General features: G+C 45.8%; 1 protein-coding gene across 1 annotated transcript in view; it reads left to right on the forward strand.

Moving 5' to 3' along the window:
- Positions 1-26,462, forward strand: part of LOC139322562 (gamma-aminobutyric acid receptor subunit beta-4) — a 47,934-nt gene that overhangs the window by 16,520 nt on the left and 4,952 nt on the right. The window contains exons 3-6 of the mRNA XM_070951700.1: positions 934-1,001; positions 13,403-13,623; positions 22,657-22,739; positions 24,845-24,982. Coding sequence (XP_070807801.1) covers positions 934-1,001; positions 13,403-13,623; positions 22,657-22,739; positions 24,845-24,982 — 510 coding nt within the window. The remainder of the gene's footprint in view (positions 1-933; positions 1,002-13,402; positions 13,624-22,656; positions 22,740-24,844; positions 24,983-26,462) is intronic.

Raw genomic sequence — 26,462 nt, forward strand, 5'->3', positions numbered from 1 at the left:
CTGAGTCCTTCAGGAGAAGGGTGGTATAAAAATTAAATTAAATAAATAAATAAATAAATAAATAAATAAATAAATAAATAAATAAATCGTAAGGATACAAGCAACAAAATTACAGTCATACAGTCATAAATGGAAGGAGATGGGTGGTGGGAACAATGAGAACGATAAGCGACTGCTTGTGCAGAGGGGGCAGTTCAGAGCAGTTTAGCACCACATCTTTCAGTGTCCTTTTAAATGAAATGCCATGTGCTCTTTATTTTTTTCATGAATGAACTCTGATGACAGGAGACCAATTAATGGGGCAAAGGGCAGCATCCTGTTTTCTTTTGTGATTTAGGAAGGAAAGCAGTTTTATGTTCTTCAGAGCAACCTTTGATAGGTTATTCTGGGGCTTTATATTTTTCATAGTATTTATGCATACGTGTCTTGGGGATGCTTGAGAAGATCAGTCAAAAATGAAACAATTAGTCTCATTGTTGCTTGTAATCATGGCTTCTCCTCTACCTGGAGGAGGGACTTAATTTTTAGCCAACTGCTAGTTCTTGTAGAAGAGGCTTCCTTCTCCCACATTCTGACGTGAGGTTTATCAAGGGTGGCATTTAGCAGAGGTTAGACACAAACACTTTCTTGTCAGTTTCAAAACTTTGCCCATATCAGAGAATGCATATAGCTCAGGGCTGAACTCTGGATTCTTGATGCTTAGGGTTAAGCTTAGGCTGGCAGTGCTGCTGTTGCCTGGCCTGGTGATGAAATATCTGCAAAAAAACAATCAGACTCAAAGAGCATCAAGAATTCAGCTGCCCAATTCACTTTATCCATTTTATAAGAGCTTGGGAGTTTTATTCTATAGACAAAAAACAAAGTCCATTGTCCATGACAGACCTAATTTAGTTCAATTTGCATGGGAACTAATCCTACTTCCTTGTGCTTCAGGTAACCCCGTTACTGTCGGAATGAGCATCCATATTTCGAGCATTGATCAGATTTCTGAAGTGAATATGGTGAGTATAAATGACAATAACAAAATCATTCTTTTGGTGAATCCCAACTCATGCAACCAATTGAGCAAACCCAATTTGAATTGAACAGGGAGGCATTAATGCTCTCACTGGCCTCACTTGCAAATAGTTTTTAGCCAGAAGTGAGGTATACCAGAGCATGGGGAATGCACAAAGCATGTGTTCAAACATGGGTATAGTGTATGGATTTCCAAAGAATGGAAAGAATAGAATAGAATAGAATAGAATAGAATAGAATAGAATAGAATAGAATAGAATAGAATAGAATAGAATAGAATAGAATGACAGAGTTGAAAGGGACCTTGGAAATCTTCTAGTCCAACTCCCTGCTCAGGCAGGAAACCCTACAACACTTCAGATCAATGGTTATCCAACATCTTCTTAAAAATTTCCAGTGTTGGAACATTTACAACTTCTGGAGACAACTTGTTTCACTGATTAATTGTTTTGTCAGGAAATTTCTCCTTAGTTCTAAGTTGCTTCTCTCCTTGATGAGTTTCCACCCATTGCTTCTTGTCCTACCCTCAGGTGCTTTGGAGAATAGCTTGACTCCCTCTTCTTTGCAGCAGCCCCTGAGCTATTGGAACAGTGCTATCATTGTGATATTGTATAAAGAAAATATACTATTTAATGCTGTGCTTTTGCCATGATAATTATTTGCAGCAAATTCTATTTTATCCTGATGGCAAATATCATACAGAAAAAGACTTTTGAAATATGACTGAAAAACCTATCTTCAGTTAATAAATGATCTTGCATTGTATTGACAGCCAATGAAGTACTACCTCTCCTTTCACCCCACACTACCTTTTGCTCTTGTGAAAAGGTTCTGCACCGAATTCAGTGTGGAGACTTGTTAGATTCTACCATCCTCTGGGTGGGGCTAGAATAGATGCGAAAACTCCCTCCTGTAAACTCGGTGGAAAGCTTTGTGTGCTTCTGTCAATGGAGCCCCTCTCCATTGGGGTATCCACGAGCAGAGGAGCTGGTCCTAAGAAGAGGCAGGTAGTTAGAAGTCCTATTCATTCTGCATTGAGATTTTCTGAAAAATTTCCATAGTTATCTATGGGACTAAAAGTAATAATTTTTATATACTGATACGAGAACGTGTTGATCACCTTTTCTTGACTTGGACGTCCTTTCAAAGCTACATAAAAATCTGTATGTTTTCTCTGATCTTCCTAGTTTATATTAGAAAGGAATTGGGACTAGTCATATTTTTACAGGCTGTCCCTAGATTTCAGTCACAGGAAGATGTGGAAGTCCAGCTTCTGGCACTTGCCTAACCTTGCAGTCATTATAATATATTTAGGAACTGTGTCTGAAAATTAATTATTATGCAGATTCAAAATGTTGAATCCCTTCCCCTTCCACCTGTATTTGTATCTAATTCCATCCCAGGTGGGAGTATTAACAAAAAGCAGTTTTTAAGCCTTAATTTTAACTGATTTGAGAAAAATATTTACAAGTTCAGATCCAGCTAATAAGGCAGAAGTTATTGGTTGATGGAAGAGTTTGTTTTGGGTTTTTTTTGAAATGATTTTAGGTGCTAATGTGATTGACTTATCTTTTATGGAGTACTATAGTGGACACTAACCACCAAACTCCAAAAGGGAAATTCTGCAACTTCTTATTGATTGCTAAATGATTCATTCCATGACCAGATCTACTAAGAACAAACACAAGTTCATTCTAGGCACTGCGGTTGCAATGGTAGGAGAAGAGCTGGCAATTTCTTTGCTGTGATTTATTTTGAATGGAACAGTTCTTCACTGGGACAAAACAAGTTAAAATATTTCATTTGGATGGGAGAGCCCATTCTTCTGCATTGTCTTTTTAAAAGCAAAGAACACCTTTTTAAAGGTGAAAGCACTTTCACAAAATAATGAGGTGTTCAGTTGAGAGAGATGCTGGTCTGAAGTTGTTCCGTGACTAGTTCTTGTTTCTCATGAAAGGTATGGTTGACCTAGATCTTCCTGAAGTGAGAAAAAGTGAGGAACTTGAAATGGAGTTGGGAAGAATAACAGAGTAACAAAGTTGGAAGGGACCTTGGAGGTCTTCTAGTCCTTCTGCTTGAACAGGAAACCCTACACCATTCTGGACAAATAGCTCTTCATACTCTTCTTAAAAACCTCCAGTGATGGAGCACCCACATCTTCCGAAGGCGAGCCTTTCCATTGATTAATTGTTCTCATTCTCTGGAAATGTGTCCTTTGTTTTAGGTTGGATCTCTCCTTGATAAGTTTCTATCCACTACTTCTTGTTTGGCCCCCAAGTGCTTTGAAGAATAGGTCCACTCCTTCTTCTCTTGATAGCCCTTCAAATATTGGAAGACCGCTATCATGTCACCCCTAGCCCTTCTCTTCATTAGCATAGCCCTAGACATAATAGATAGTTCCTGCAATTGTTCCTTGTATGATTTAGCTTCCATGAATGTAGCTCTTCTCTGCGAGCCTCACCTTCTTTTTGTATTGCTGTGACTAAAACTGGGTGCAGCCTTCCAAGCCTGGAAGGCATAAAGCGGTACTAACCGCATAAAGCGGTACTAACATTTCATGCAATCTTCGTACTATCCCTCTGTTGATGCAGCCTAAAACTACGTTAGCTTTTATTGACACAAATGTGTGTTGTGATGCAAACATGATCTCGACTTAGCTGTGTGTGATGTCCTGATGAAAATACAAAAGGATGGAGTTGTGATGTCCCAATACAGCCTCCTCAGTGCAAATGTTGTGATATTAGCCTAGTATGAGCATATGCTAATTCTTGAAATCCTGCTTCCAGATTTAGCAGGAAGCTAAATCACATTTGCTCTAGTCTTTGTAGGGGGAGCTTTCCATGTGGAAAGATACTACAGAAGATTCAGGAGAGCTTAACTCCCCTTCTCGGTATTCTCGGCTTGGCTTTTGCTTTAGACGCCAGGTAGCCTAAAAAGAAAGCAGACGGTCATCGTAAGGTCAGCTTGGTAAAACACCTTGCTGCCTAGAGTGGTCAGCAGGATGCCCCTCCCCCCAAGAAAGGAGAGGGCCACAAATCTTCATATCTAGACAGATGGGGTCCTAAGAAGGAGGCTCAAGGAAAGGAGCTCACTAAGAATCTCTTTGCTTCTCTTCTACAATCTTTCCCGCTGATAGTCTCCGTCATTTCTTATGGCAACAAAATCAATAGTCTAAATATACCTTGAGAAAGTGACTTCCTTGGATATGCTACACATCATGGGTGTCCAACATTTGGCTAGAGCGAAGAGGAATTGTCTTGGGCTGCATATAAAATATACAATTTAGTTAATATATATTAACCCTATACAATCCCAGTACCTCAGTAAAAATCTTTGTCAAATTGCTGTAGGATGCGGCTGCTGCTGAGCGATGGATGGGAGGCCACCAGGTGCCACAGAAGCTTCATCTTGCACCGTGAGGCTGGGGATTTATGTAGAGTCCCTCAAGGGGTGCCAGTTGGGCTGAGTTGCTATGGAGACAGGCTAGCTTGGATGTCTGCATGTTTGGAAGTGCTGCTGCTGTACTGCTTTCCCTGGGACGTTTGTTGTGCTGCAGAGCATGTCTGGAAGACAGAGAGGTCCTGGGTACAAGAAATTCAGAGGGGTGTGTGCATATGTGTGCATGTGCGCCTAGGAACTGTTCCGCTGTTGGAGCACTCAGATCAGAAAGCTGGTCTCACTCTTGATAGGAGCCCAGAGGCAGCCAGGGAGCTCTGCTGGAATAAGATGCTCCAAATGCATTTCTGATTTCCTTCTTCCTCTTCTTTTGTTTTTGCCTGCTAAGTGTGAGGAAGGGGAGGCGAAGGGAGGGGACCACTTAGGATTCCAAGGCAATAAGGCGTTACTATGCAACAGGACAAAGGGATGTAATAAGATTATGCAGCCCCTTCTCATTAGGTGGCCCCAGGACAGGCTTAGGCACCTTCATCCTTCCATGCAGAAGGCTTGGCCATCCCTGGAGCCTACAGATGCATTTTCCTGGGCCAGCCGTTCTCCAGTTCTTTCCGGCAGCTCTGCATTCCCATCTCTGTAACTTCTTTCTTACCATTGTTCACACAGAGTTGTTTTTTCATACCTCTGATTAGCATAATTCCAGAAAAAATTAAGTTTTAAAAGCGCTGCATTTTGGAAATTGTTCTCTGAACTATCTTCTAGGCAGGTCTTAAGCAAAAGCTTTGCAAAGTCAAAACAGCAGTAAGGCCATCAGTCTCCTCTTCCTCCTCCGACAGAAATGCAGAATGAAGATCATATTTCTATCAAGGAAGGGAATTGAGCCTTTGGGCAGACCAGAATCTGGGCGAACCCCACCACCTCCCACCACCCACCCACAAGAGACGAAGTGCAAGCAGTGCGAAGGGAAGGCAGGCACTGAGGGGGAGGCACAGCGAAAAAGAATGGCTGTATTCGTACAAGTTGCTTAATCAGGGCAATAAATAATCCCACAGCTGCTCAGACAATAGGTCACACTTACTGTTTTTTTTTTTTTTAAATGGCAGGTTTGCCCGCTTATGTTCCATCAAGTTGGTGTCATCTCTTGGCGACCGCATAGATTTTTTTCTAGTATGATCGGTCCCCAATCTGGTCCTTCAGTTCTTCAAACATGCACCCATTGGCACTATAATCCATCCACCTGCTTCTGGCTGTCTTGCTTATTTCTGCTTTTTCCAGAATCACGGACTTCTCAAGGCAGTTAGATCTTTACATGGGCCCAAAATATGTTGGTTTTGTTTGGAAAAAGCAGTGCGTTTGTGAGCACCTAGAAATGAGCAAACCAACTAGTAGCCAGCATGGATTTATCAAAACGAGATCATGCCAGACCAACCTTAGTGCCTTATTTGACAAAGTGACTAATTTAGTGGATCAGGGAAATGCTGTAGACATAGTGTAGCTAGATTTCAATAAGGCACTGGATAAAATAAGCTACTTCTTGGCAAAATAGAAGACAGTGGGATAGGCAAAATCACTACTAGATGGATTTGTAACTGGCTGACCAACTGCACTCAGTGGTAGCCTTCAATGGAACTACATCTACCTGGAGAAAAGCATGCAGTACCTCAAAATTCTGTCTTGGGCCCATGATTCAACTTCTTCATAAATAATATAGATAGAAGGGGAACTCATCAAATTTGCAGATGACATGAAGCTAACACTTTAGAAGAATAGCTAACACTTCATAAGATAGATTCAAGATTCAGAAGAAGGGCCTTGACTATTTGAACACTAGGCCCTATCCAACAAAATGCAATTCAGTGGTGAGAAAAGGAAGGTCCCAGTCACTCCTCACCTGGTCTGAGAAGGTAAGGGCGATGGTGGGGGATGGAGAAGTGGCTGGGGCAGAGACAGAGAGATACAGAGAGAGGGAGGGGGAAGGAGGGAGGGAGAGAGATGTCAAAAAGATTTTGTGATTTCCAGTGTTTTTTAACAACCGGTTCTCTGCCCTAATGACTGTCTGGATAGGCATGGCTAGGGGGTCATGTGACTGATGGAAGTGAGTGAGGTTGGGTTGGCCATGCCCACTCAGGTTTTGTGGCTCCCGGTGTTTTCTTTTCTGTGGGAAACGGGTCCAAATGGACACGTTTGAGTGTTTAAGGTTGAGTGTTTAAGGTTGCAGATCCCTGTCCTATACAGAGGCAAGAGAAACCAAATGCACAGGTATAGAATAGGTGATACCTGATTCAAAAGTAGCAACTGTGAGAGGGTTCTGTGTGTCCTAGTGGACAACCACTTTTAAATAGCAGGTTTGCCCGCTTATTTTCCATTAAGTTCCACTTAAATATGAGTCAGCAGTGTGCTACAGCCAGTGGTGGGTTGCCCCCGGTTTGGACCAGTTTGCAAGAACCGGTAGTAAAACTGGAGGGAGGCCCCGCCCACCTCCCCGGATGTTTTCATCAGTGATCTGCGCATGCGCAGAAGCTTCTGTGCATGCACAGAAGCAAGGCTTGTGTTAGATAGGTGGATTGAAGAGACTGGAGACAGGCTTCAGACAACAGCTCTTTATTCAGCAACTATTTACAATCCAGCAGCCAGTCCCTCTAACAGCCAGCCTTTATATAGAGGGCTGTCTGGGAGCTCAGCCAATCACATTTAAACATTCTTCCCGCCCAAACAGTGGACCAGAGGGAAAACTTCTTCTAGATGGAGCAATCCATTTTACATACGTAGTCGCGTAGGTAGGCAGGGCGCTTACTAGCTCTACCTGCACGGTTCAGTTGGCGTGGCGGCAGCAAGCTGAGGGGTTGTGCCTGCTGCTGCCTCCTGCTCCGCCCCTGAAAAGTCCTGGAAACTTTTGGGCGAGCCCTTGGATTCTACGGGAACCGGTTCACTGGAGGAGTGTCACTGGATTCCCCGTTCTTCAGGTGCATTCTCCGGTTCCATCAGGCTTGAGTCTTCTAGGAAGGAATTAGAATAAAACTCTTTTTGTTTAGTTTCTAAATTTTCAGTGTTAAAGGTGAGGCGACTGCGTAATTGGTCTATGTGCCACCTCTATTGATGCCCGTCGTTCAATCTAACAATATACAACTTGGGCCCTGTGATTTTCTCTATTTTGCCAGGTAGCCATAGGGGTCCTTCGGCAAAGTTTTGTGAGTGAACCAGGTTTCCGATGTTAAAAGACCTGGTGTGGTTCTACATGTTGATTGTTGTTTCGGGTGCATAATTTGGGTGCAGGAGATCTAAGACTGATCAAAGCTGGCAGCCCATCAACAGTTCAGCCAGGCTTCTACCTGTGACCACACTGGGGGTTATGTGTTGGTACAGGAGGAATTTGTCTACCCGCTCTTGCCAATCTCCTGGTGCCAACCTGCCTAGTGCCTCATTGACAGATCTTACGGATCTTTCAGCCAACCCATTACTGGCCGGATGAAAAGGTGCTATGAGGGCATGGCGTATTCCCAATTCTGCCAGATACCCTTCAAACTGTGTGGCCATAAATTGCGGGCCATCGTCCGATACCAGGACATCAGGCAACCCGTGAGTTGCGAATAATTTTCGGAGGACTTTTATTACTGCATCCGCTGTGGTGGTAGCCATTAGAATGATTTCCATCCATTTAGAATAGGCATCCACAATTACTAAAAAAGTTTGGCCAGCAAAGTTGATGTGGATCCTCGACCAGGGGGCTCTTGGTCGGTCCCACTCTTGAATGGGTGCCTTAGGGGGAACTGGCCATGATTCTTGGCAGGGTTGGCATGTGGCTACCCACTCTTGTATCTCTTGGTCTATATTGGGCCACCATACAAAACTCTGAGCCAGGGCTTTCATTCGGACAATCCCTGGATGACCATGATGCAGTGCATTAAATACAGAATACCTCAAACTGGGCGGTATAATTACCCCCCACAGTAAACAACCCCCTTGCGCCAAAATCTCATGTTGTTGTATTGCAAACAGCTTAAACTCTGTACCAAACGGGCCCTTTGGCCATCCCCTCCAAACCCAGTTCAAAATGTTTTTGAACGTAGCATTTTTAGCTGAGTGCTTTGCCACAGTGGCAGAAGTCACAAGGCCAGAGTCCAGGCAGTCAATGAGGAGAATGGGGATGCCCGGGGTCGGGTCATCCAATAAGTCTGGCAGAGGACATCTGCTGAGGGCATCAGCATGTTCCAAAGTCTTTCCGGGCCAGTGAATCAGTTTGTAGCAGTACACCAACAGGAAAATGGCCCATCTTGTAAAACAAGGTGACAATGCCACTGGTGTGGGGCAGTCCCCCGCCAAGAGTCCCAACAGAGGTTTGTGGTCCGTTACCAATTCAAAATCCCTCCCAAACAAATACTCATGAAACCGCTTGACCTCGGCCACTGCAGCCAGCGCTTCCCTGTCCTGGGGAGGCTGGCTATAGTTCCTCTCTGCACTTGACAGTGTCCTGGAGAAATAGGTGGCTGGGCTTCAGTCCCATTTGGGAGACGGTCGCTCAGCACAGCCCCTACACCAGAAGGAGAGGCGTCACACACTAGTACCAATGGTAGTGTGTCATTGTATTGAATTAGAAAACTGTCAGCAGATAGGTGTTTTACAGCGGCAAAAGTGGTAGCCTCCTTATGTCCCCAAACCCAGATGCTTTTCTTCACCAATAGTTTGTGGAGTGGTTCAGCAACGGTAGCCTTGTTCTTCAAAAGTACACTATAGAAATTGAGCAATCCCAGGAAAGCCTGCAATTCTGTCTGATTTCGTGGCACTGGGGCTTCCTGAATTGCTCTGACCTTGCTTTTGGTAGGATGAATGCCTTTTCCATTTATCCTGTATCCCAGGAACTCAATCTCGGGGATCCCAATTTGGCATTTGCTGCCCTTTACTCTGAGTCCTGTGGTTCTAAATTTTGACAGCACCTCCCTCAGATGGGAGTGTAGTTGCTGTTCATCACTAGCAGTAACTAGGACACCATTGAAATAAGGCACTACCCCAGGAATTTTCTGCAATAGTCTTTCCATTACATTCTGGAAAAGACCCGGGGCAACGCTTACACCAAATTGTAAACGGTGACATTTGAATGCCCCCCTGTGTGTCACAATGGTTTGGGCCTTGGCAGTAGCGCCATCTACAGGCAGCTGCTGATACGCCTGCGCGAGGTCCAATTTTGCAAAAATCCTTCCGGAACCCAAGGAATGCAACAAGTGCTGAACTATGGGCACTGGGTACGCGCTCTGCTGTAGAGCATTGTTCAATGTGTACTTATAATCAGCGCAGATGCGCACAGAGCCATTACTCTTAACTGGGGTGACAATGGGGGTCTCCCACTTAGCCTGGTGAACTGGCTCAAGAATGCCCTGCCTGACCAGTTTATCAAGTTCTTTGTTGATCTTGGGTTTTAGGGCAAATGGAACCCTCCAGGGTTTCATCCTAATCGGTGCCACCTTGGGGTCTAGACTGAATTGGTGTGCCCACATACATGCCAAGTTCTGGATTGAATACATCTTGGAATTCCCGGATCAGGTCATCGGCCCACGAGTTGGCGATGGCATTGATGCCGGTCACCCCCAGGCCAAGGGACTTGAACCACTCCAGCCCAAGCAGGTTGGGAAGGTTTCCTCTGATGACTGTTAAGGTCAGCTCACCCCGGAATTTATTGAACTGGACTTTGAAGGTTCCGGAGCTGATGACAGGGATCCGATCCCCCTGGTAATCGCTGAGCCGCAAGTGTTGTCGTTCAAGTTGGTGTTTTTGAAGTCTTGGGACAGCAGCCTTCAATGCTTGCCAGGAGATAATTGTAACCGATGAGCCGTGTCGATTTCCATGTTGTAGGGCGACCCTTCTATCTGTACAGTGATGTGAAGCTTCTTCCTGCAGGGGGTGCTTGCCTGCGTTATCCTAGTCTGGCAGTTTGTTTCTGGCAGCCTTGCATTAGCAACTTCACACCTAGGCTTCCAGGTTTCCCGCTGAAACGGTCTTGCACCCTCAGTCTTTGGAATGTCTGTGTCTGCATGATAACTAGCAGGCAAGTTCACTCGGCAGACTTTTGCCAAATGTCCCCTCTTGTTGCATCGGCGACATGTGGCATCCTTGTAATGACAGGAAGCCCTAGAATATTTCCCTCCACAGCTGGCACATAGTTGCCTTCTATTTTCTGGCTCTGCGTGTTTCTTCTTTTCTGTCCGATAAACCTCATCCTCGCTGCTTTCAGATTCTTTGTCTTGGTGATGGCTCTTATGTATAGTGGCAGTCTGTTTTGCTGCAGCCAGAGCTGTAGCAAGCTTCTGGAGTGACTCGGCCGCCCTGTTTGACAACTCAGTTGCCCTTGCCTCGTCCAACGCAGCCTGCAACATTAGATTTGTCTTTACTGCAGCTGGAGGTCTTTTACTCCCCAAATTATTTGGTCGATTAAGATATTGTCCAGGTCTCTAAATTTGCAGTGGGTGGCGGCTTTTTGTAGCGCAGCGACAAATTGGTTCATAGATTCTCCGTCCTGCTGCATTCGGTGCTGGAATTCGTAGCGTCTCACCATCTTTGATGGGGCAGGAGGATAGTGTGTTTTTAGTGCATTTTTTTTATTGAAAAGTTTTATAGAAAGTACAAACATTTTCATCCCCCCACTCTTCCCCCCTCCACCCCCTCCCTTAGTGCATTTTGTAGCACTTGCCATGGTACGGATTGTACCGGAGTTGGTTCGTACAAGGCTTCAGCGGTGTCGAACACATCGTGCCCGCAGTGGCTCAGGAACAGTGCTCTTTTCCTGTTGTCCAACAGTCCAAGGAAGTCATTTGCTTCCATGAAGCATTCAAATCTTGTCATGTAAGTGCCCCATTTCTCCTTCGCTGGATCGAACGGAGCCAGTGGGTGGAACACAGACATGCTTGCCGCTGTTTTGAGCATTTAAATTTGGCACGCAAGATGGCTGCCATTTGCGTTTGCTGCCGGACTGAATTGTTTCGTTCTCAGCTCTTTCTGGTCTCAGTGATTTCTTCGGTATCCCACTTTCATCACCAGTGTTAAATAGGTGGATTGAAGAGACTGGAGACAGGCTTCAAACAACAGCTCTGTATTCAGCAACTATTTACAATCCAGCAGCCAGTCCCTCTAACAGCCAGCCTTTATATAGAGGGCTGTCTGGGAACTCAGCCAATCACATTTAAACATTCTTCCTGCCCAAAGAGTGGACCAGAAGGAAGACTTCCTTGTCAATATCTAACAGTGTGCACGTTCGCTTCACTCACACACACGCGCATGATCCTGTTGCGAACCAGTAGTAAAGGTAAGTAGAACCCAGCCCTGGCTATAGCCACCAAAAAAGCCAATGTAGTCTGAGGTTGTATCAACAGAGGGATAGTTTCAAGATCTTGTGAAGTGACAGTATCACTTTATACTGCAACGGTGAGATCACATTTGGAATACTGCATCCCGTCCTGTTCCCCAAGATACAAAAACACTGATGAGGCCCTAGAAAGAGCACAGAGAAGACCAACAAAGATGATCAGGGATCTGGAGGCTAAACCATATGATAAACAAGTGAGAGAAGCAGATATGTCTAGTCTAACGAACAGAGAAAGACGATCTGATAGCAGTCTTCCATTATTTGAGGGGCTGTCAAGAGAAGAAGAGGTCAACCTATTCTTCAAAGTACCTGAGGATAGAACAAGAAGTAACAGGTGGTAAATCATCAAAGAGACATCCAAGAATTAAGGAGAATTTTCCTGATAGTCAGACAATCAGTGGGATAGTTTATCTCCAGAAGTTGTGGGCACTCCATCACTGGAGGTTTTCAAGCAGAGACCAGACAACCATTTATCCAGAATGGTATAAGGTCTCCTGCTTAATCAAGGGGTTGGACTAGAAGAGCTCCAAGTTCCCTTCCAACCCTAACCCTAACCCTAACCCTAACCCTAACCCTAACCCTAACCCTAACCCTAACCCTAACCCTAACCCTAACCCTAACCCTAACCCTATTATTCTGTGTTCCATGTCTTTCTCAGATAATTCAGTTACCATCAGATACCCTGATATTCTCTGTGCTGCTGCCTAGAAAAGACAGAATAGAATAACAGTGTTGGAAGGGACCTTATAAATAAGTGATGGCTAACTTTTTTGCCATCGTGTGCCAAAAGCAGGGAAAGCGCAGGGGGCCACGCATGCACGTGCCCACACCCATAATTCTATGTGCCCCAAAAATGGCCTTCCCCACGCCCCGGAGGCCCTCCAGAGGTCAGAAACGGCCCATTTGCCGATTTCCGATGGGACCGGAAGGCCCATCTTTTGCTCTCCCCAGGCTCCAGAGCCTCTCTAGGAGCCAGGGGGGGGGCAAAAACGGCCTTCCCCACCACCAACCCAGGCCCTCAGGAGGCAGGAAACAGCCTGTTTCCCTACTTCTGGGTGGCCCAGAAAGCCCAAAAATCAGCTGGTCGGCACGCACATGCATGCTGGAACTGAGCTCGTGTGCCCACCGTTATGGCTCCGTGTGCCACCTGTGGCACACGTGCCATAGGTTCGCCATCACGGTTATAGATCATCTAGTCCAACCCCCTGCTCAAGCAGGAGATCCTGTACCATTTCTGACAGATGTTCAGTCTCTTCTTGAAAGCGTCCAATGATGAAGCACCCACAACCTCTGAAGGCAAGCTCTTCCATTGATTGATTGTGCTAACTGTCAGAAAATGTCTCCTTATTTCTAGCTTGAATCTCTCCTTGATCAGTTTCCATCCATTATTCCTTGTCTGGCCTTCAGGTGCTTTGGAAAATAGGTTGATTCCCCTCCTCTCTGTGATAGCCCCTCAAATATTGGAACATTGTTAGACTAGCCATGCCCAGTTCCTGCAACCGTTCATTGTATGTTTTAGTCTCCAGAGATTCTCTGTAGAATCTTTTTTATAGTGTGGTGACCAAAACTGGATACAGTATTCTAGGTGTGATGGCCATTCTTCTGACATTTAGCCCATGGCTTCTCCACTTGTGTTCACAGGACTATACCATCACCATGTATTTCCAGCAAAGTTGGCGAGATAAGCGTCTAGCATATAGTGATCTAGCTCTAAATCTCACCCTGGATAATCGGGTGGCTGACCAGCTGTGGCTCCCCGACACATATTTCCTAAACGACAAGAAGTCCTTCCTGCATGGGGTAACAGTCAAGAACCGGATGATCCGACTTCACCCAGACGGGACTGTTCTTTATGGCTTGAGGTGAGTCTAAAAGAGAGCATTCAGTCTGAATTCTACCCTTTATGTTCTAGTGAAATGAGGAGAAAGCTGGCTTTTCTGTGGCGGGTTTGTATTGTGATTGTATTTTACAATATCAATATATTTTTCCAGTAATTTAGAAAAATGATCTGGGTTTGAATTATTTGTATGGTTTCCAAAGTTACCGTCAGCAGCATTTCAAAAAGGCTTTTGATTTTGTCTATATCTAGAAATTAAAAATTGCGGTTTTCTCATAACTCAAAGCATTGCTTTGTGGCAATGCTGCAATGGTTTGTGGCCAAAATACATGAGTTACACATTGATCTCTAAATGGTTATTTCAGTTTGTACAGGACAATTGCAGTTTGCTGTCTTGGATAAAGTTTTGGCTTAAACCAAGCTAAGGGATTCCTTTTCATTTCCCGTTTCTGGTTTAAAAGAATGTGTGGTCTCCACCAGTGGTGGATTTCAAATTTTTTTACTACCGGTTCTGTGGGTGTGGCTTTGTGGGCGTGGCAGGGGAAAGTTACTGTAAAATCTCCATTCCCACCCCACTCCAGGGGAAGGTTACTGCAAAATCCCATTTCCTCCTGATCAGCTGGGACTCGGGAGGCAGAGAATAGATGAGGGCAGGGCCAGTCAGAATTTTTACTACCGGTTCTCTGAACTACTCAAAATTTCCGCTACCGATTCTCCAGAACTGGTCAGAACCTGCTGAAACTCACCTCTGGTCTCCATGCAAGGGGGATAATTGAGTATAGTTGTAATGGTGCGTGGCTTTTAATAATCCATAAGAAGTATTCAGTTCAGATTGAATTCCTTTGTAGCACAGAATTGTTTAGAAGCTATACTATGGTCACCAGTGGCATAGGAGAGAGGTATAGTCCACCTAGCTAACCCATGCTAGAGGAAGATATTTGTTAGAAGTGGCCAAGTCATTAGGGATAATACATAGTAGTGGATGGTTATCAGTGAGTCTGAACTGTACTAAAATTTGATCACGCAAAGCTGAGAATAAAACAGCTATCCGACTCAGCCACGGAGGAAATAAACAGTATAGTACAGCACTGAAAATGACAAAAATACAAGGGTAACTAAGAAAAGGCAGAGGTAATCAACTCCTTCAATTTGAGCGTCATATTTTTTGAGGAGGATTTGAGGATTTGCATCCCAGCAGGCTGTTAGGAAGAAAACTTGAGAGCAGTGGTGAAATGTAAAATTTGTTACTACTGGTTCTGTGGGCGTGGCTTGGTGGTGGGGGTAATGTAACTGGGTGGGCGTGGCCAACTTTTTTTTTTTTTACTTTTAAAATCATTTTTTCTACAACCTCTTCAGCCTCTGACAATCCCAATTGAGCCGCGTGATCATCAGAGGCTTGTTTTTTTTACTTTTAAAAGCATTTTTTTGGCCGAAGAGGTTGTAGAAAAAATGCTTTTAAAAGTAAAAAAAAAAAAAAAAGCCTCTGATGATCGTGCAGCTCAGCTGGGCATGGGGGGGGAGTGCAGGGATTTTTGCTACCGGTTCTCCAAACCACCCGCCACCATCGCTACCGGATCGAGTGATGCTCAGTCCGAACCGGGAGCATTTCATCTCTGCTTGAGGGCATATATGGCTCTATGCCAGTATAGGAGATGCAGGGAAAGTATCAAAGAACTAGAGTGGATCACAAACTTCGTATGAATCAGCAACAAGCGACGTGGCTGCTAAAATGTCAAATTCTCTTATTGTTTGGGGCTGATAGGCAGCCATGTATCTCCGTTCTGGGTGAAGCGAGTGAGGCAGTGGTGCCCGGAGCCTGTGGGGGTCTGCCTGGGGAACGACAGACTTCCATTGAACCCTAGTCAGGTAGAGTGGCTGTGGATGAGCCTCTCTGTGTCCGGGGTTTTATCATCTTTGGTCCTGGATGAGTCGTCTATAACTGAGCAAGCCATGGCCAGGAGGGCCTTTGTGCCTTGTGCCAGTTATGCCCCCTTCCTGGGCAGGGAGCAGGGATAGGTTTTACTTACCTTTACTACCGGTTCGCAGCGGGGCTGCGCGCACGTGCTCGCTTTGCTCGCATGCGCAGAAGCATTTTGATGATGTCAGGGTCGGTGGGCGGAGCCTCCCGCCGGTTTTACTACCGGTTCTATAGAACTGGTGCGAACCAGGGGCAACCCACCCCTGGCAGGGAAGGCCTCTGCTCGGTACGTATGCTCAAGCCATTTTCCAACTGGACTACTGCAATGTGCTCTACATGAGGGTACCCTCAGAGGGAAGCTCATACTGGTGTATAATGCAGCCGTGTGAACCATACTGGGTGCCCAAAGTATAACTGGGTGCCCAGAGGTATAACACCTCTGCTCCGTGAAGTGCACTGGGTGCCAGTTTGCTTCCAGATCTAATTCAAGATGTTGATTATTACCTATAAAGCTCTACATGGCATTGAACCAGGCTGCTTGTGGAACCGGCTTCACCCCATCGTATCAGCCCTTCCCACTTGTTCAGGCAGGGAAGGCAGGCTACAGATCAGGGGTGGGTTCTACTTACCTTTACTACCGGTTCACAACGGGAAGCTTCTGTGCATGCGCAGATTGCCGATGATGACATCCATGGTGGTGGCGGGGCCTCCCGCTGGTTTTACTACCGGTTCATGTGAACCGGTCTGAATCGGGGCAACCCACCACTGCTACAGATCCCATCAGTCAAAGAATTTGCACTTCTGTCACCGCCTCTGCATTATGGAACATCTTACCCCCACACAGGTGAGGCAAGCCCCCCAGCCTCTTGGTCTTTCCCACAGGCTCAAAGCCGACTACCACCATGGGTCTGGTTGGCCCTATGGGAAACCCCCCAGAGTGACACACACCCCTACCCTCCCCATCTTGGTTTTCTCCATATTTTGTAATATTATAATGTTTTATATTTTTAAATCTTAAATTATTCCATTTTAATGCTTAATTATATGAATTAAATTGTACACTGCCCAGAACCCCAATCTGAGGGAAGATGGCGGTTAAGGAATGTGAAATATAAGCAAAGCTTCCCTATTGGGCAAGACAGTTGTGAAATCCAATTTTTTTTACTACCGGTTCTGTAGGCATGGCTTGGTGGGTGTGGTGTGGCTTGGTGGGCATGGCTTGGTGGGCGTGGCAGGGGAAGGATACTGCAAAATCCCCATTCCCACCCCACTTCAGGGGAAGGATACTGCAAAATCCTCATTCCCTCCCCACTCCAGGGAAAGGATACTGCAAAATCCCCATTCCCTCCCCACTCTTGGGGGAAGGATATTACAAAATCCCCATTCCCTCCCCACTCCAGGGAAAGGATACTGCAAAATCCCAATTCCCTCCCCACTCCTGGGGAAGGATACTGCAAAATCCCCATTCCCTCCCCACTCCAGGGGAAGGATACTGCAAAATCTCCATTCCCATCCCACTCTGGGGCCAGCCAGAGGTGGTATTTGCTGGTTCTCTGAACTGCTCAAAATTTCCGGTTCTCCAGAACCTGTCAGAACCTGCTGGATTTCGTCCCTGAGGCAAGATCATTGTTCTGCATTCGTCAGCTCCCACCTCAAGTACTCTGTGTCCAATAATGGGCATCATCACCCTTTTAAGAAAGAGGAAGAGGATCTGAATTGAATGGGATTATCAGGGAACCAGGAACTACATTCAAAGAAAAGAAAGTGGCCCCACAAGGGTGTCCCCCAAGGCAGGCCTGGAAGGATATCATGCAGCAGGAGGTCAAGGTTTAATCCCCACAGTCCCCAAATTCAGGGCAGGGAGAGTTTGCTTGCAGCAGCAGTTTGAAGATGGCGTTTTTTTCTGACAATGTTCACCTGGAGGCTTTGCTTTAATTTGCAAAAGATGAGCATTTAAATAGGGAAACACATTTAATGGTGTTGCCTTCCTTTGAATGCAGTTATGTTTGTTATCACTCCCACTTGAGTATTTTTTTTACAATATTGTATACATTTTTAAACCATTTCCCCTTAATTCAGGACAGACACAAGAATCTCCCTATTGTTTGCTGCTTGTTGGCTTTGTCTGACCCAGAGGGTAAGGACTCCAACCTGCAATATGGAGGGTCGCGTGACCCCAGACCTTGCTTCAAGTGAAAACCCTCTGAATCCACCACAGTAAGAGTAATCCACCAACTGTAAAAAGTTAGGAATTGGTGGTTCTCTAAATGTTACTCCTCTGTCACTCTCAGAAAGCCAAGAGCTCTCTTGAATTCAAGGAAGGCCCAGGTTCTTCTTTTCCTCCATCTCCACATAGAGTGGGTGTCAGCAACCTGTGGCTCTGAAGCCGCATGTGGTTCTTTGGGCCCTCTGCTGTGGCTCCGTTGGGTGATCCCACCACTGGCTGCCCCCCCCTCGCCCTCCCCCCAGTCACTCCTCGCCTGGCCTGAGAAGGTAAGGGCAATGGCAGGGGATGGAGAAGCGGCCATGGCAGAGAGAGAGAGGGGAGAGGGAGGGAGGGAGAGAGATGTCAAAAGGGTTTTGTTGTTTCCAGTGTTTTTAAATAACTGGTTCTCTGCTCTAATGACCATCTGGGTAGGCATGGCTAGGGGGTCATGTGACTGGTGGAAGTGAGTGAGGTTGGATTGGCCACGTCCACCCAGGTTTTGTGGCTCCTGGTGTTTTCTTTTCTGTGGGAAACCGGTCCAAATGGCTCTTTAAGGTTGCAGACCCCTGACATAGAGCACCAACCAATTTGTGACTCCTGTGGAGGGCTGAGCCTTCCTAGAAGAGATGCTCTAAGACCAGCTGCTGCCTCAGGGAGTTGCTCGCTTGCCGCTGGCAACCAGACCATCCCTGGGAACTGCAGCTAGCCTTTGCTTAGTCCCTCCCAGGAGGAAATATTCCCAGCCACTAGACAGCCATGCACTGAACAGACCTCACCCACCCCCAGACTTTGGCAAATGATCCCGATTTACCCGAGGGCATGTTTTTCCTACGTTCCCCATCCCTTTGCACCTATTTATAGGGCATGAGACAGCAGCAGAGGCACCCTCAAGGCTCCCACTACAGAGAGATAAAATTATCAGGTCAGATAACTGCTGGTTATCTCCCTGTCTCCATCTTCCTGATTTTCCCTTTGCATTCTCATGGTCTACACCAGGGGTTGGCAACCTTAAACACTCAAAGAGCCATAAAGGTCCTAACTGGAAGCCCCCATTCAATTCTGGAGCTGACCAGAAGTCCGGTTCCCCCATCATAGTCTCCTCCTAGCGCGGCATCCTTTTTCCTCTCCTGACTGGCAGTCCAGTTCCCCCACCATAGAATCTCCTTCTAGTGCGGCATCCTTTTTCCTCTACCTGTCCTAATTGAAAACCTATCAATTGTGGAGGCCACCAGCAACAGGGAGCCACAGCAGAGCGATGAAAGAGCCACATGCGGCTCCAGAGCTGCGGGTTGCAGACCCCTGATCTACACTCTCCTGCTGGTTGCAGTCACCTCGTTGTCTTATTTCTCGCTCCATGTTCCTGGAAAAGCAAACACTCCCTTTAAATAGAGGACATGTTGCTCGAGGAGTGCCTTAAGCTCAGCCTCTGAACTGCACCCATTCGGAGACATTTGCCAGGGGCTGCTGAGAATCCTGCTTGAGGGAAACTGAGCCCTGACAATCAAGCTAAAGTTCCAGTCAGACATAGCCACACAAACTTCACAGAGGGCTTTAATTTAACGCAACTGCACTTGGATGCTGATTTTGTCTCCCAAGATGTGGGAGGGAGCTGGTTCCTCTGGCTGAGGCAAGAAACATGGGATTCCAGCCATTGCAACTAGAAACACAAGCATCTAAGGATGAAAGCAGCTCCTCGCCGTCCAGATCAACATGAATGACAGAGCAAGGCTCTGAGCTACAGAATAAACTTCCAGGTACTTTCGTTCTTGAAAAGAGTGGGAACTTCTCTTGGACGGTTGTGACCAGCAGAGCCAATTAGATTAGAGTTCCTTTTGCATTGATGATGTTCCTTAGTTGGATAATGAAACATCTGCAAGAAAACAAACATGTTCAGAGAGCACCAAAGACCCCCACAGTTCAACCATCAAATATTCTCTTCTATTGGTTCCCATTTCTTGTTATGAAATGCTGCTTGTGCTGCCTTTTCTATGCAGGAATAAAAGATTGCAAGTAGAACCCATTGGAGGCTCTTCCTTGTTTTTTTTCAAAAAAAAAAAAACAAGGTCAAAACTCCCTTGGCTTCAGGACAATCTTAACTTGTACCAATTTAGCTATCTAGAAAAGCTGTTGTGGTCTGCCAGCAGCCTGCGGAACTGGCAATGGAGTTGGACAGTGAGGAGGCTGGGGAGGACAATGGGCGAGTCCTGGAGTCTGGGGAAGGCCCAGACGAGGGCTCTGCGTTGGAGGCAGAGTTGGGGCCAGGGCCATCTGGGAGCATGCGCAGACTCCGGAGCCTCCAGAGGCGGATAGCAGAGAGGCAGAGGAACAGGAGGAGCCTATTCCTAATGCACGCATGCAAAGAGCTGCCAGAAGGCAAGAGCACCTAAAGCAAAAAGGATGACTCGGGAGTAAGGCCAGGAGATGATTGGCCCTCCCAGAAGGCTTAAAAGAGCAGTAACGAACATTGCTACATTTGTTTCTTGTCAGCATCTCTTGCTTCTGAAGTTTGCCAAGAAAACCCTTTGGCAGGGTGCCAAACTAGACAAAGGTTGGTGATAAGGCTGTTTATGAAGAATTTTTTTTTGGACTTAATTTGGACTAAGCTGAGAATGAAGTAATTCTCAGCTGTTCTAATAAAACATGCTTGTTTAGGATTGATTGTGTCTGGTAATAACTACTTGGGCCTAGGTCACAACAATGTACTGCTAACCTGGGCAGTCTCCCAAGACAGCCACAAAAACTGACAGGGTATGTGAAAAGCCTGGTGGTTTTCAGGGTGGTGGCTGATTGAAGAACAAAGCAGTGAGACTAAGAAAAAACTCACTCTGAAATGCCTCCCCAGCCACAGTTTGCTATCTCAGCCCCAGCTGACTCCTGCTCAAAAGGTGACGTGAAGGAAATGTGGCACAGACAGGAGTGACAGAATCGGCCACAGTTACAGAGTTGAAATTTCCAAGTCTTCTGTGCTGGTAGTAATAAAAATGGAAAGATTCAGGATCAGTGCACAAAGTGCTATCTTTCAAGAAAAGCAAAAAATCTTCTGAAGAAGGTACCTCTCTGTCTGGCTTCATGCAACTGAGCCAAGACTCCAGTTCCAGAAGTCTTCTTGTGCTACTTATCAGATCAATAAGTGTTAGAGAACCTTTGAATGCAACAGGATTACTCTGAACTACCATTCATCGTTAGCCATCTTTATCAGCACCAGCTTTGTTTTGTCTGGATTTAGCTTGGACAACTCTGATTCTACCTAGTTGACATCTGTTCAGGCTGGAGGCAGTTGCTCCAATGCTTTGTTGGATAAAATGAGTTAAAATGCCTATTAAAGCCACAGAAAGCTATGCATGACCTCAACTGGCATCAATTTATAGAAATTTAAAACTGCCATGGTGATGATGATAATACTGAAGGACCCACTGCATCATTCCCAAGATCATATGCCTTCATCACTGATCTGTTCATTGAACACACGCACTCTTCTGCACTCACCTACTAATTCATTGGAATTTTCTCTATGAAATCTATGACAGCTGTTTTTAAACTCTGGGGCAAAAACAACACAATCCAAAGTTTCCTGACAGGCCCAGCTATACTGGCAAGAAGGAATTCTTCAGATCAATTTTCAAAGGAACATCATTCAGCCAGGTAAACCAGCCACCTCCATCTCATGGTCACTACAAGAATCAGGTTGGAAAGGATGAAGGCAAGAAATAAAAGGGAGGGAGGACATTTTTTTTCCTAAAAGAAAATAAAACTGTGATGCATCAGTAATGGGATTCTTTAGAACCCTACCAAGGTATCTCCATTGCCACAATGAAGCAGGTGGGCCCAAAGCTTCTTGGTTACCCCAGATAAATCACTCAAGAGTTCCCAGAGTAGTAAGTTCCCAGCATCATGGCACAACCATCGCAGACAGGGGAAGAATAACATAAGAAGGTGGTGCTGTCCAAAAAGCCTTCTCACTTGCTCACTGCATAGGCTGAGGGCAGCCCTGAGAAGAGACTCTCACTAGAGTAACCCCAAGGCTCCATCAGCTGATGACCTCAACTTCTACCTCCTGCATGATGGCCTTTCCCAGCTCTGCCAGCCAATCAGATTTCTGGAATTTCTCGCTTTGTAGTCCTCAACTTGTATCAACATTTTTGCTTTTCCGTTGTTCAGGGTCCCTCTTCTCCTGAGGTTGTGCTCCTTTTTTAAGATCAAATTCATGCCACAACCACATCCCATTCTTTTGGCAGCTTTGCAGGACACAAAGGCATCGCAAGGGTGCCTCATTCTGACTCCATGTTGCCCTCCAAAGCTCTGGCAAGGATCACTTTTGTGGCCTCTTGAACTGGTTATTTGATATTTATGGATCTATAGCTGCCTTTTTTGTGGTAGTCAAATGCACTTGTATAACTTGTTTATGTAATTTGAAGGTGGATGATTTGAGGGATTTAAGACTGTGGTTGGATTGCAGTACATTTACAGAAACCATGTTTGGCTAATCAAAATGCTTGATCAGATTTGGTTTTCATATGCCATTTGAAACTTAGTTTTGATTCAAGTCAATTGATCCTTTCTGATGTAGGTGTTTGCATTTAAAAAAATAACAACATATAACTAGATTTATTTCTGAGCTTTGCCTGCACGGTAACCAACATGAATGTCTCTTGTTCACTTACTGATTTTCTTCTTACAATTTCTTTCTGACCCTCCTAGCTTGTTTTGGTAGAGCTGCTGGGATGGCTGCAGTGAGTCACAAATTACTTTAAACTGTGCTGTTGATGCTGTGTAGCACAGCCAGTCTCTTCCTCTCATCATCCCCCACCTCATGTACACACCTACCCTACACTCTCTTTTTGGTTGTCATAGGAACAGCAACCCACCATGTTAACTTTCTCTTTCTCCCTTCTTTCTTTCCTTCTCCCCCCACCTCCCCTCCACCCTCTGCCCAGAATCACTACCACGGCTGCTTGCATGATGGACTTAAGGAGATACCCCCTTGATCAGCAAAATTGCACTTTGGAAATTGAGAGCTGTGAGTACCAGCTTGGTCTGGACTGGGCTTCCCCAGTGAGTTTGAAGAGGAACATGGGCTGAGGGTGGGTGGGTAGGGAGACCCTTCTTTGCCTGCCTGCCTTTGACACTTACCCTGCCACTGTGGAAGTCTCTTCCTCCTTTGCTTGCAGAATGCTTTTTTGTCTCCTTTCCTACTGAGTAGGACTAAGTGGGGGTCTGATGTGGGCATCTGTCAATTTTCTACAAATACATGTTTTAAAGGGGGGGTGGGGTTCCCCCCACAGATTCAAAACCAATCACCTTTGAGTGTGTGTGGAGGTTTTATTGCAAAACTGAGGTGCTGGATTGTCTTCAGAGTGCAGCAAGTGCACACTTGCCCGGTGGCACAGAAACACCTCCCCATTTTAATGACCTCCTGTAATTGGGTGAGAGGCTTCTGCTGTTTGCCAGAGGGGAAGGTGTTGGCTAGCTGCCATCCAGGCAAAGGGGTCTGGTATGGCTGTCTGGACTGGTCCCACCTCCAGCCGGACATGCTCAGCTGCCTGGGATCTGCCTGCAGCTTCAGCGGAGCGGATAGCACGAGGCTCCTGCACATCTCATGGGCCCAGGTTCATTGCCGCCAAAGAACTTGCCCTTTGCCCTGCTCCTCTTCTGCAGCCGCAGCCAACAGGGGCCTCCAGCTGGAAAAGGAGCCCTTTCCCCCGCTGGGCTCAGGAGGGTGATGCTGAGAGTGAGGGCTACCCCCTTTCGGCCCCCTCGTCCTGGGAGAGCCACATGCCTGCCGAGTGAGGCTGCAACGGGAGTCGTAGGAACCTGATGCTGCACCTTAAAGTGAGGCTCGCTGTCCTCGGTGAAAATGTGCTTGACAGCTGCCCCCTCTCCCCCCCGGGCAATCCAGTATTGGGCAGAAGGGCGCAGCCAGTCTGGAAGCCGGGATGACCCTGACTTGTGCGCTTCAATGCAGGCGAGGCCGGGCAAGAGGCGGGGTGGGAAAGGAGCCAGACTCCTCTTGAGATTCCAGAGAACCAGGGCAGCTTTAACTGGGATGAGCGATCCTACAGGTTGGGGTGTAAGCGTGCATGATGGGAAGGCACAAGAGGCAGCCCCTTACACACCCACAGACACCCGTGTGTTGGAGTGGGGAGGAACTCCTGTAGTTAGATGTTCTTTTGTCATTCATCAGAGTTCCCAAACCTTTCTCACCCTTGTCCCAAAGGTGCTTTTTTCAGGAGGCAACTGGACTTTCTTGTTTTTTGTTTTTGTTTTCTTTTGAAGATGTTTCACTTCTCATCTAAGAAACTTCTTCAGCTCTGACAGGATAGTGGGGAATGGAAGGATTTATATTCCTTGCAGACAGCTAGTAATCTGCATTCTTTTGGTGGGGTCGTTGAAGGACATCGAGGTTTATCTGTGTCCTCAGGATCACCTGAGTGATGCTCCTGGTTCCTATAGCCTGCAATTCCCCCCCCCTCTGGAAATCTATTCCTACTCCCACATCATTCAAAGGGTGCTCATCCCAAATTGTACAGCTAAAAGTCTGTGGAGATTCTCAGTCATTCAGGTCATGGTTGTCCCAAAGGTGCTTTTTCTTTCAAAAGAAAAGACAAAAAAGTCTAGTTGCCTCCTGAAAAAGCACCTTTGGGACAACCATGATGTGAGTGACTGAGAATCTCTACCGGCCTTTCTCATCCTTGGAGATATTTGAGTGGGAAAACCCCTTATTTTCTCTCCTCCCTGCTCTTCTCTTCATTTAGGAAGTGGAAGGTGCAATTCCTAGGGCTGGAGCAAGTTTAGCAGACTGAGTTTGCCCTCTGTGTTGGTTTGTGGGGGTGAGGTGACTTGGAAAGATATCTTCCCCAAACCAGTAAGGCTAAGATTTCCCTGGAAAGTATGAGAGCTGCAACAGGTTCTTCACAAGGAGAGAAAAATGCTTTCTTTTTGCAGAAGGACTTTATGTTTACGTTTGTGACAGCTACTAAATCCTAATAGCACTAATATAAATCAGCGTACACCAGTATGATGCTAACTTGTGGCCTATGAGCCTGTGGTTCCCACATCCTCTGACTATTCAGAAATACTCTGCAGGCTTTGCATTGACTCTCTCTGCGCTCCTCTTTTCTCCAGATGGCTACACAGTTGATGACATCGTGTTCTTTTGGCAAGGGAATAATTCAGCTGTGACAGGGATGGAGGTCCTCGAGCTGCCCCAGTTCACCATCATTGAGCAAAGGCTTGTCACCAGAGAAGTGAACTTTACCACAGGTGAGTTCTTCCTTCCTTCCAATAGAATAGAATAGAATAGAATAGAATAGAATAGAATAGAATAGAATAGAATAGAATAGAATATTTTTTTAAAAAAAAATTGTAATTTTATTATAACACATATATGACATTCACATAACATACAACATATAAATATCTTATCATTTTTAAGCATCGTTTCATCATGGACTTCCTTCTGTTATTTTGTCTGTTTCCCCCTATGTCTTCATTTCATTCCTCTCTTTTTTTCCCCGCCCCCATTATCCTTAGAATAGAATAGAATTTTTTATTGGCCAAGTGTGATTGGACACACAAGGAATTAGTCTTGGTGCATAAGCTCTCAGTGTACATAAAAGAAAAGATACGTTCATCAAGAATCATAAGGTACAACACTTAATGATAGTCATAGGGTACAAATAAGCAATCAGGAAACAATATCAATATAAATCGTAAGGATACAAGCAACAAAATTACAGTCATACAGTCATAAGTGGAAGGAGATGGGTGGTTGGAACGATGAGAAGATTAATAGTAGTGCAGACTTAGTGAATAGTTTGACAGTGTTGAGGGAATTATTTGTTTGGCAGAGTGATGGCGTTCTGGAAAAAACTGTTCTTGTGTCTAGTTGTTCTGGTGTGCAGTGCCATACAATTACTTGGGGCATCAAGGCCCTGATGTAAACACTGAGAGATTTAGTTAAGCACACAAGGCAAAGACCTAGTTCCCTAGAGTAGACTTCAAAGTTGAGGAGAGGAAGAGGTGACCAGCAGCAAGAGGAACAGGCTCAGTTACAGCGGCGTTGAGTTCACCCTTGGAAGTCCTGACGACCAAGGGAAGGGCAGATCAGCAGGGGGAACATTATGTGGTATGTAGGAGCAGAAGATGACTTGATGGCACACAATCCATCGGTCTTGGCCAGACATTTTCTATCAGAGCAGAAGAGAGCAGGTAATAAGGTGCCTAACTCTTCTCCCCATTTCTGGTTGCATGTGCTTCTCTTTCTGTTGGTCCTGCTTCATAGTATAGGATTGGATTTTGTCTGCTGTATTCCCTGAAAATGGGGGGAGGCTACCTGTGGATGTCAGCAAGTTCCAAAAAGCATCTGGATGTGGCTCAATTAGCCCACCAAGTGTGGATGCTTATGAGTAATCTGTGAGGTGGGAGTGGGGGGAAATGAATCAATGAATGAGCCTGTCTCCTCACATGTTTCTGGTAGCGCAGTGGCTAAAGTGCAGTATTGCAGGCTAACTCATGGCTCATTCCAGCAGTTTGATTCTGAAGGGCTCAAGGTTGACTCAGCCTTCCATCCTTCCGAGGGAGGTGGGTAAAATAAGGACCCAGATTGTTGGGGACAATATGCTGTCTCTGTAAAACTGTTTAGAGAGGACTGTAAAGCACTGTGAAGCGGTATATGAGTCTAAGTGCTATTGCTATTGCTGTTAACCTTTGCTGCTGTTTGGGAGAAGCTGAGGCTGTCTTT

The sequence above is a fragment of the Pituophis catenifer genome, unplaced genomic scaffold, assembly GCF_029215685.1.
Source record: "Pituophis catenifer annectens isolate HBS135680 unplaced genomic scaffold, rPitCat1.0.hap2 SCAF_11, whole genome shotgun sequence".
In the NCBI taxonomy this organism is placed as follows: Eukaryota; Metazoa; Chordata; class Lepidosauria; order Squamata; family Colubridae; genus Pituophis; species Pituophis catenifer.